Here is a 12036-nt window from a genome sequence, read left to right as displayed (position 1 = left end):
GTAAATTAATTTTTAAAAGGTATTGTCAAAGTAGGCAATAGAAGTTACTTTCATTTATGAAAATTTTTGTCTGTATCTCTAAAAATGTCTTGTTCTTTCTCTTCACATATTAGTCACACCAGCACCATATCTAAATTTTCCTCTCTTAAGATGCAATGAAACAAAATATATATTACAAGCTTTGTCTACTATAGTAAAAAACAACATAAAGAATTACCCGTAGTAGTTTAGAATGTCCAACAGTCAGAACATTAATGACAGCTTTGCAGTTTGGCCCTTTGATCTGCTCAATAATAAAATTAAATTTAGCAGACATACATCTCCAGTGCTCTAGTTCAGTCAACGGACCTGAATCATCAGCTTCTTTCCTCATCTGCTTACTCTCAATCAGAACCTGCAACCAATTTGAAAAAATGGCTACTACAGAGACTAGACAAATAAAGAAGAAGAGAAGAAACACTCTGGGGATACTAACTTAAAAAGGAACAAGCCTGCAATTATTGACACATTAAAATGTTTCTGATTTGGACAAGCATCCTAAGTCTGAAGTGCACTTAATCACATTCTTAAACTGAAATGAAGGCAACTGATACATATGTTCAGCTTCTGTCATAAACCAGGTCAATATCAGCATATACTAATATCTTTTTCTTTAATCAGAATCTATGGATTGAAATGCACCAAGTATAACTTCACTTGTAAAAAATTTGAAGAACTATTTTAATGAAAACATTAAATATCAGACACAAAGTCATAAATGTACTCATTTGTATATTGAGAATAATGCAGTCAGCTCTTTGTCTTTTACATTTTTATTCTCATGAGCTAAACACACTATACATAGTATGCCCTTACAAGTAGAGTACCTCTCAGTCTACACAGATTCTGTATTTTGATGAAGGGTTCTGTGTGTTATCACAGAAATCTCAGGCACTAATTTCTTGGATAACTGAGACCTTACCATGCAAGAGTTGCACAGGATCAAAAATGCCCTACTGGATCTGGTCAAAGATCTTTCTAAGAGTAGTATCTCATACTATATTTGGCAGCAGAAACTTAACAGGTTATGTATAGAGTATACATAACTGTATATATACATGGTCCTTACCAGTGTTATTACTCCTGCATCCTTCTGTCCTATTACTATTTGTGTACGAACTATTCAAAACCTCTTTTTTGTGCTAGACTGTAAGAGTTCCTAAGGATAAGGACTAGCTACTTCACCTATGCATTGGAGTGAAGCACTTTTCTTTTTCAGCAGGTGCAGCTGAAGCTTTCAGCTAACTTCAGGCAAGTCCCATATATGATTTATAAATATCTATCCATATTAATGTAAAAACAAAAACTTACCTGTTCAATTTGTCTATACCATATCATAAGTACTTCCTCTAACTGGTGAACCATGTCAGGATTCTCAGCTGCTGCAGCTACCTTCTCAAAGTACTGGAGTTTAGAAAAATTAATGTAATCTATTTCTTTCAACTCAACAGTTCCTTCAATGCTTATTATAGCCCCTGCAGAAGAAGGAAAAAAACCAAAACAACAACACAAACAAAGAAACAAACAAAAAACAACCAACCAAAACACAAAACAAACAAACAAAATCCACCAAAACAAATGACAAAAAAACCACACACAACACCAAACCACACAAAAAACCCCAAACAAACCATAATTACAATACAAAACAATTAAGGCTCTAAAATTAATTTCTACTAATGTAAGTAATTTAAATTTGGGAATATGTACGCAATCAGTGTTGTTTCAACATAATAGCCATTTTACTGCACTCATAAAGCAGAAAATTCTTATTTGAAATCCAGTAACAAATCACCAGAGTATTTTTTGAAGTAAATAATCTACCTATGTATTTATGCAAATAATTGATAGTATCATTTTTGCTTGCAGAACTTGAAAAGATCCTTATCTATGTGCTACTGCCTTTAATCAGAAATTCTTAAGCAGAATTCCTCTAGTTTGATTGCTTCCTAAATACAACACTTACCTTCTAAAAATGAATTGTATCTGTTAATTTTTTCCATGAAATTCTGTTTGTCTTTTATATCTTGTTTGGACTGACCTAAAGCACCCCAATTGTTTGTTGCAAGGATAGCAGGGAGAAAAATCTTTCCTATCATATGCTTAATACCACGTAGAAGTCCTTCAGTGGCATCAAAAACACCAAAGAATACATCCTGCATTGTAAGAGAATGATGGTTAGTAATGCAGTAACTTAGCCTGGAAATGGTATTATAAAAATCAGTGCATTTTTTATACAGGAACTCCAATTTACCAATGGAAACTTTTATGTAAGGAGACAAAAACCTTTACAAAATAATAGTACTGACAATGTGACCATAAGATACTGTTTTTAATGATAAAGGGAAGTCAATAATGATTTAATACAGTTTTAAAAGGCTGACAGGTTATATTTTTGTAATTTCAGTTATTTTCCCATCATACGGAAAGTTTGGAAATTTTTGAATAGCATATAACAATTAAAAATATTCTAAAAGTCCCCATCTACAATTAGGTACTAAGTAATGAAATGCAAGTAGTGAAAATGCTCTGGATGTCTATATCTGAAATAATATTAGAAGCAATTATGTGACTGAATGTATATAACTTTGGATCAGATGAAATTGTCTACTCTCAAAAATTAAATTTTACAAGTTCTGACTATATTTAATATTCTGATATTTTAAATCTCCTCTAAATCAGCATATATTAACATACTTCATGTAACAAAGTTTCTAGGACATAAATTTCCTTTTCTCATCACTTCAGTAAGGACTTTGATGCAAAAGTAATATTTAGGACCAACATTGAGAATCTTGATAAACACACACTTCTCTAACAATTTGCCTTGTAAAGCAGAAAAACTCATGCTACCTAATTTACATAGGATAAACGTGCGTTCCACACATTCAAAGACACATAAAAGAGAAAGGTACAAGTAAACTTCTCTCCCCGTATTCGTAATAAAGTCTTCTCAGTGAGTCCTAGCTTAGAGATTTTGGTCACATCTAAAATGTACTTAGTGGCTTTAACCTCTTCAAAATCAGCAAGGAGAATGAGACATTATGTAAATCCTCACCTACTTAACAAGAGTCCTGTAAGACACTAAATTCACAAGATATCCTGAGTATAAGTAATACAGCTATTCATTGTCTACCCAAGAAGGAGAGCAAATAGCATGGTACAGCTTAACATTCAAAATATGTGGTTACCAGTAACTTTAGTTATGTGACAACAGTGAAACAAATAACCAAACAAAAATAACTACTTTTACAGTTTTTAGTTCTTAAAATAAAGAGAGAATACCTCATGTATTGTTTTTTCATTTATAGCATTGTCATTCTTAAAACGAACAAAAAAGAAGCATAGTCCTGCACATTTGTCTGGTGTATTGTCCACATAAAATTGCATAATTTTACTTCCTTTTACAACTCCTGGAATTGTCCGACCACATTCTGAAAATAATTTCATATGTGTCACTATTTTTAAAGTTAAGAGTATTATAAATTGCTTAAAGTCAATAGAGTGAAATAAAATTCAACAAAGAAATAATTTATTTTCCTCTTTTGTGTATAACAGAATCAAAACCAATGGATTTCATGGCTGTAATTAACAACACAATTAAAAATCTACACCGAACATGTAACATTTGTCTTACTAAGCACTTTCGGCGAATAGTACTACACCGAAAAGGGAATTTGCTCAGGTCCATCATACTGGGTTAATTTCTTGGTGACTGAGAAACTTTGTTTATTCACATTCACCCTATCAAACAAGAGTTCATGCCTAAGTGAGAAAATAGAGAATTTGAGACACCCTCAGGTCCTCTGTGGATGTCATCCTATATAATATGATAATTTCATACAAATAGGCAAGGGAACAGCATGTTCAATGCTTAGAGAATCATTAGGGATTTTAGACAGAAAATTCTAATTCTCTAGCAAGCATACAAAAACTAAAAAATTTCAAATATTTATAATAAATCCAAATTCAGATAGATTGTACGAAAGTGCTTTCCAATAAACTGAGCGCTTAACTCCTGTAAGAAAAAAGCTGCAACGAATTTAAGATTTTAGAAGAACTTATCTTTTTATAGCCTTAGCTCCAAGAACAGCTAGAATTGACTGATTTTTTCTAAACAATTTGACTTGAAACAAGCATTTAAGATATGAATTTTCAGTCATTATAGCAAAAGGCTGCAAAATTATGAACGAGTAAAACCAGACTTTATTCTGGGAAACATGAAACAAAATTAACAACAGAAGGCACTATTACATCTGCTTGTATTAATATTGCTAAAAATTTACCTATTCCTGGTGCTACTCCTTCTTGATAGAAAACTTTCAATGCTTTACTTCCTCCCTTGGCAAAAAAATAATCAAAGGCTTCCAACTGTTAAATCAAAAAGTGAATACTTGTTACTCAAAATGTTTGTATATGTCTTGAAGACATGCAAAAATAATTTGACCATGCCACTGTATAAAGTTTTGGTGGTATGTAGTATTTATCCTCAAATATTGTGAGTAGTTACAAAACAACACAATAGATATTTCAAATATCACCTTGAAGTACTGAACCTGCACACACAGTTGGCCTAGCTCCTGCTAACCATATATCAAAACTTTATGATCTTGTCCAGTAATGCAGAGACACTGGAGGATATTTTGTCACTCACAGAGATCTGTAAATCTAAAGTATCAACTGGAGTAACAGATTGTAAAAGACTTAGAAACATTCACAGCAGATTTGCATGACTTGACATACCCTGCTATTGCTACTCTACCTCCAAACATAAAAGATTAATTTGGAAAAGAGGAGTAACATGACACATTAGGATTTTATTCTGAAAACATGAATTGGCCACATTGGCTCCAAAACATTTTCATGATGAGCAAGATTTTGCTGGCCTCTGGAAGGGCAAAGATCACATCTGGGGGAAAACATGCTACCTCATATTTAGCTTGCTGTACCTGTCCATAAACTGGCCACCCATGACCACCATGGGCCTCCAGATGGCCATTTTGATTTTGTCATGTTATTCAAGGTGCTTTGGATAGTAAGGATGCAAAGCTTTGAAACAAATACTGTTTGTGTATGGATTATCATTCTGAAGAACTTGCCTGAAATTATAGCTAGGGTTTCCAAAATCTGAATTTTCAAACTGCCCTAGGCAATCTCTGTGTCCTGGTAAAATCAGGATATGTGATTTAGCAGGAAGTGAACAAAACTCTGAAAAGCACTGAAAGAAGGTTTGGAGGAGATCAGAAAGTGGTGATCTCGTTAAAATCTAGCTTCTTCCACAGTCTCTGTAGTTATCTGCAAGGATGACTAACTCAACAAGATGCGACCGGGCATTCAAACAGTCCAACCAAAGGGCTCAACCTTGGTAGCGAGACCTCCTGTTTCCTCCCACATCAGAAAAAGTCTGAAATTTAGCTAGCAAGTATGTGTGGAGATGCATCACATGTTCAAGCACAAAACGTACACTTCTAGATGTGGTATATTTCCTATGAGCATAAACAACAATCAAATCTGAATCAGAAAGGTGATAGGAAAATGAGTAATACCCAGGTGGACAGAATTTAAATCCACTCCTTTTGAGAAGAGAACATTGTGCAAAAATAAAAGAAAAAGCAAGGCAGCTCTAGAAATGCATGCTGTGCTTTCACTTTAATAGGTACTGGTGAATAAGTGTTAAAACCTGTGAAAGAGAAGAAAAATTGGTAAAGTACTGAAAGGGCAATGACAAAAATCAGAAAAAGATTCACCCCTACAAAAAGCACCCCAACTTGAGAGGAACAGAAAGGCAAACAGCAACTTTAGGGCTTGTATGATTTTACAGAGAAGACTTGAGCTGTGCTTGTGGGTACTACTTCAGCAAACAGATTCTGGTTCAAGTCCATGTGGTACAAACACTCACTGTATCACTACAGATACAGGCTAATGCTTTAAAGGGTAAAACTTAACTCACAGATGTCAAAGACGTGATATGTATATGGGAATTTACTAACTGACAATTTGTTCAAGAACCATGTTGACACAGCCTCAGCAGCCTAAACTGTGTATGAGTAAACTAAAACCAGAAACCGGAAAATTTCCAAACATAAAACATTTTCAGATGGTCCTGATTACAGAAAAAAAAAAAATCCCCCAAAGCAAAACAAAACTAAAAAGCCTTAAGAAGCCAAAGATTCTCAAGTGTCTGAGTTAATCAAACTCAGAGTAGAACAGTAGTTTTACATTAAGTCAGGATGATCTAAAACATTTAGCAACTGTAAAAAAGGAAATGTTAGTTGATTGACAACACTTAAAGCACCTCTATGTTTTGTAAGAAAAACCAGGACTGTTTAATTACATTTTATGATATATAAATATCAGTAAGCAAACAATAAACAACAAATTTGGAATGGGACTAAATTTGGCTTGTAAGTGAACAGCTAAAGTTCTAACAATTGATTTGTTTGATCAAAGGAGACAATATCTGGGTGAGTTTTGAATGCTCGAACAGATGAAAATAACATCATGCAATCAGAGAACACAAGGGACATATCTTTTCACATATAGCCATACTGAGTTTTGATACTCTACTAAGAAAGCAGTTTAGCTGGTTGCCCCTGTTTTTTCAAGCACTCTGAAATACTATGAAAGACACAACACTAAAGACACATAAAGAATGACTGACCTTTCAGAGGTTCCACAAGTTTGAGATCTACTCACTTTACGAACCCACTAGCCTATCTTTTTAACATTCAAAAATAAACACTCAAACGTGAAAATTATTTAATGGGTCTTTTCAAATGTAATTACATTAATTAAATGATGCAGGATTAATCTTCCCTCTTATAACTAAATAACACTCATAATTTTCAAGATGTTCCTATGAAGTTACACATACTTCTGCAGAATCTTTGGCATTCCAGTGAGGACTTGCTTAACAAATAAAAACTATCATCTTTAGAATATAATAATGTCAGGCTCAGACGGATGAAATTTGTTGGAACTGGTGGATATGACAAGAATCCCTTGGGTCAAAATAACAGAAGTAATTACATTTTCCTTGAGGTAAGAAAGATGAAAAAGCCACAATCAAAAACCTTGGGAATAGTTTCCAAGCATATTTGCAAATAAGCTGAACGATTTAGTCAGGTATCATTTTTGATTAGTTATGTACCTTATTAATCACATTTTCTGACAGAAACAATCTAAATTCTGGATAATGCTTCCTATCAAAGGAGCAATCTGCTACATATTTTGACTACAAATTGAAATCAACAAGCATATAGAACAGACTCACCGAAGGGGCATCCAAAATCATTTCTTCCACGGTGTTTAAGTCTAAACCTAGAGTGATACTGATAATTTCAAATATGTATCTATATGAAGCATTAATTTTTGTTTTTCGATGTTCCCTTGCTTCTTGGAATCGAGCCTAAAACATTAAACATGTCTTTCAAGCTAAAGATATGCAAAGTAATCACAACAATGACTTAACTTGGAACTAATGCCAAAATCTACTGTCTTGTATTATAAAACTACATATCTTCCCTACTCTTAAAAACAAACCAACCAACCAACCCACGAACAAAACAAAAAAATTAATTTTCAGAGGCTAACAAAAGAACAAATCATTAAGAATTACTATAAAACGTAAAGGGAATTCTGAGGTTATGTCAAGGATAAGCAAGCACTAAATACACTACAGCTAGATTTTAAGATATTTGTGTGCCATATTATTTGGTTTTATTTTCCACAATCAATATTTAATTTTACTATATTAATACAGAAAGGTCACAACATCAATTTAAAACTAAAGTATCTTGAGTAAGTAAATATTGGCATGAACTAAGCTGGGTACAGCTTTGCTTCAGTATAAATAATTTGGTTAATATCTCCTGCTTCCTTCCTCTATTACTTTAAAATAAAACCTTAAAAGACTGCAAATATTAAAAACAAAGACTCACTTGCTACCAGGAATAATTTACTAAAAGAACTGAAAATAAACAAAAAGGAAAGGGAAAAAAATATAAATTGAATTTAAACATCTGAGAAAAGAACCAGAAATCTACTTCAAGACCTAAGGTTGAATAACAAACCTTTTTTTCTTTAAGAATTTCTTGCATGGATAGAACTCCACTAGTGCCTCGGCAAAACCTAGACAGCTTCCGAGTTGCAACAGAAACAGACTCTCGGGAAGAGGCTAAGCTTGCTATCTGTCGAGAACTGCGTGCAGATTTGGTTACAGCATCTTCTGGAGTAGGGAGAGCAGGCACAGGACTCTCTGTAGCAAGATTAGGCCCAGCACTATTTTTAGAAGCATCGTCTCCAGTGTTTGAACTGTCTTTACTATTTTTTTGTATCTTCTCCATTCTGAAATCTGCGATTTGAAAAAAAAAACAACAAAAAACAAAAAGCAAAACCCAAACAAACAAACAAAAGAAATAAAGCGTTTATAACAATCCAGATTTCTCAAGTCCACTTTTCCAAGAAGACCAGAAGGAAGAGCAACGTAGTGAATAAAAACCCAAAAAATGAGAGCATCTCAAAACTGGTTTCCCAGGTATATAAATTTAATAATCTCATCAAGGTCTCTTCAAGTTCTTAAGATAATAGACATTTATATACATTTTATGATAGGTCACAAATGTCAAGCTGAAGATGATTAGAGAAAGATTTTTTAAAAAATAATTTACCATACATTTTTTGTGAACACCTTTCTATATAATAATTATATTTTAAAATATTAATACTTTCACTGAATAGCTGATTACTGAGAAATAAAATGGTTTAGAATATAAAAGATTTGTTTAAATATTAGTTTGCAAAATTTACACACACATTCAGCAACTAAGCTTATGAAAAAACTTGCATACACTTTCATACCAGGTCTTAAATCATTGCTCACATACGCACGTGATTTTTATACAAATATCTTGCCATGCATAATGTTCTTGACATGCATGTTTGCAGAAGCAATGCAAGATGTAGCACGTTGGATAGTATTTTTTCAGTGGAAAAAATGTAATTTAGTGTCAGACATCTTCAGCATAATGAAACAGAGTCAGACTCCCTCTTAACTCTGTGCCAAAACCCTGGAACACTGCAGTTCATAGGGAACAGGAGAAATTTCTCAGTCCATTTGCCAGTGGCCGAGGAGTAGCAGGCTAATTGTCCTAGATGAGGATTTCTACAATGGCCCAAACCGAAGTATATTCATGGCTAACTGCTAAGTAGTAGGCTCTTATGCAAAGGTGATTCCTTCCTTTTTTTTTTTTTTTTTCTCTCCGTTTCTACTCCACTAGCACATAAGCCTAGGAAAGGTTTGGTTCATGATCTCAAGACCATAATCCAGAGATACAAAGCAGCATCTAAATACTTTCTCTGCATGGTTTCCTATAATGGGGCATACTCATCCACTTTCATTTGCTGGCTGCCATCAATCCCATTCCCTAGATCTTAACATTCATAAACATATATAGAAAATGTAATGTTTTATTCAGTGTGCTCAAATCAACACTTGGATTAAGCAACTCGTTTTAAAGCACTGTAATTATCAGTAGGGCTATACCTGAAGTCCTTACCTTGTATCTACATTTTCCTCTAAAAGAAGCTTGTTCAGTTTCACGGGGATGATATAATGAAGAAATATTTTATAAAACAAATATTAAGATATGCCATCAGGGTCATACCCAGAATAACAGACAAAAATAAAAGCATGAAAACAGTACTCTGAGTGGAATAGCAATTACCATAAGGATTAAAATTACCCAGTAATTTTTATGAGGCCTTATGGCAGCCAACCACAGGTGTAACTGTTATATACTCCCTTAGATACTCTTGTCTGATTCAGAAAATAGAACATCAGAAGTGAAGCTGACATGAAAACTGACATCTGCTGCTACATTGCTAGCTCCTTATTTTTGCCCATGATTAGCAAAGTGACTGTGGAGTTTGGCATGCAATCACCTGCTATTGAAAATGTTCATCTCTTTCTTGAAGTAAAAATACTAAAACAACTAAGGAAAATGTCAAATCTAAATTAATTAATTCACTTCCTTTCCTTCCCTTCATGTTTATCTGGCTGGGCTAGTCATCTATAAGGTTAGCAGTGGTACTTTCCTCCTTGACATTCAGGTAGAATTGGTTGGATGTTCATTTCCTTGCCTTCCAACTGGTCCTCCTGAAGTTAGACTAGGAAGTTGATACCTTCCCCTAAAGCTCAAGATGAGAGAGATGGGGTTCTGGAAGCTCTCTTTAGAAACAAAGACTACATTGTATACTGGCGTCCTCCCTGACTCTCCAAACATCTGTCTGGTGGCTCAGCTGAGATTTTCACACTTTCCAAAAACCAACACAAACTCCAGCTGCCTACCTATCCTAGTTGTAACAGACGATGTGGCTTTAAAACTTCCATTCCTTCCCCTCACGGTGCTTTAAACCTCAGCTACCTCACCTGCTCACGAGAAAAAACAAAGCAAAACCAAGAACCAACCAACCCCCCTCTCAAAAAAACCCAAAAACCACCTCCCCAAACAACAAAAAACCCCAAACAAAACAAACAAACAAACAAAACCCCAAACAAAATACAAAACCAAAAAACCACCACAAAACAACGAGTCTGGTTTCCAGCAAAGGTCTTAGAAAGTAGAAGGAGGATGAGGTGAAGTACGGAAGGAAAAGTGGAGGACTCCCAAGCACAAAGCACACGAGATACCGACTTGTGGCTCTCTTCTGAAAAGCTGAGGTGCCTTAACCGCCACCTCGGCTTTGGCACAGAGCTACGGACAACGAGCCCCACCGACCTGGCTGGAGCTGCACCTCACGCCGCGGGGAGAGGGGAATAGCACCCCATCAGCACAACCACCGGCCGTCGCCCCCTCGGAAGGCAGAGCAAGCGGTTCCAACGCCTGCCCCGGGGCGGTTCCTCCGCCGGCCGGGCGTTGCGCGGCGCCAGTCGTTAACGCCGCTGGCCGTTGGGGAGAGACAGTAACGGCTGCGGCGCTGCTCGCGCCCGGGGCTCGCGCCGCGCACCGCGCCGCACCGCGCCCGGGAGACGCGGGCGATGGGGCAGAAGCGCCACTGACCGGCCGCTCCCGGTGCGGGCCCCGCAGGCCCCGACAAAATTAAATCCCCGGAATCCGAACCGTAATTGTTATTCGTAAAGACAGTGTTGGGCACCGAAGAGCTCCGCACCGCGGCGTACGCGGCTCAGGCTGCAGGAAACCCAAAGTATCGTGATTTCTCTTGCTCGGGGTTCGGGCGTGTAGCAGCGGAAGGGACTTAAGAGAATGCTGTGCTGCAAAGGTGCTTTTTAACAGAATCACAGAATGTTAGGGATTGGAAGGGACCTCAAAAGATCACCTAGTCCAATCCCCCTGCCAGAGCAGGAACACCCAGATGAGGCTACACAGGAAGGTGTCCAGGCGGGTTTTGAATGTCTCCAGAGAAGGAGACTCCACAGCCGCCCTGGGCAGCTTGTTCCAGTGTTCTCTCACCCTGACTGAGAAGAAGATTCTTCTCATATTTAAGTGGAACCTCCTGTGTTCCAGTTTGTACCCACTGCCCCTTGTTCTATCATTGGTTGTCACCAAGAAGAGCCTGGCTCCCTCCTTGTGACACCCAGTTATCTGTATTTTTCTTCTGCGTACTCGATCCAGAGGAAAAAAAAAAAAAAAAGCTTTTCATGATGAGTTTTTGAAAGAAAGATTATTCTCTTCTTTTAGAGCTAAAATAATTCTTTCTACTAAAACATCACTGTGTCACTTCAAAGGGTGTCGAATTTGAAGCCTCCCAGCACCCGCAGGCAAAGCAAAGACCAGCATCTCTCAATACCCACCGAGCGGACCGCGGGTTTCTTTGTAAGGTTTCTGCTGAAGACGCAGGGCCAGGTTTTCGAACCACCCTAAAATGCCGCCAGCTGGGAGGATTTACAGGAAAAGCACCGTTCCACGGGAGCTCGGTACCTACGGCTGCTCAAGCCGTCTGCATGGGACCCTCTGCCTGCGAGCGTCACACCAGCGC

General features: G+C 36.7%; 1 protein-coding gene across 1 annotated transcript in view; it reads right to left on the bottom strand.

Moving 5' to 3' along the window:
• The window catches only part of DNAH8 (dynein axonemal heavy chain 8), a 138230-nt gene extending 129846 nt beyond the window's left edge, over positions 1 to 8384 (bottom strand). The window contains exons 1-7 of the mRNA XM_065630428.1: positions 8112 to 8384; positions 7313 to 7447; positions 4326 to 4410; positions 3325 to 3473; positions 2006 to 2195; positions 1351 to 1514; positions 218 to 394 (exon numbers count right to left, since the gene is read on the bottom strand). Coding sequence (XP_065486500.1) covers positions 218 to 394; positions 1351 to 1514; positions 2006 to 2195; positions 3325 to 3473; positions 4326 to 4410; positions 7313 to 7447; positions 8112 to 8384 — 1173 coding nt within the window. The remainder of the gene's footprint in view (positions 1 to 217; positions 395 to 1350; positions 1515 to 2005; positions 2196 to 3324; positions 3474 to 4325; positions 4411 to 7312; positions 7448 to 8111) is intronic.
• Between the last annotated feature and the right edge of the window lie 3652 nt (positions 8385 to 12036).

This window comes from Caloenas nicobarica, chromosome 3 (assembly GCF_036013445.1).
Source record: "Caloenas nicobarica isolate bCalNic1 chromosome 3, bCalNic1.hap1, whole genome shotgun sequence".
NCBI classification, from domain to species: domain Eukaryota; kingdom Metazoa; phylum Chordata; class Aves; order Columbiformes; family Columbidae; genus Caloenas; species Caloenas nicobarica.
Note: the sequence above shows the minus strand (reverse complement) of the source record. Positions and strands in the feature narration are given on the sequence as shown.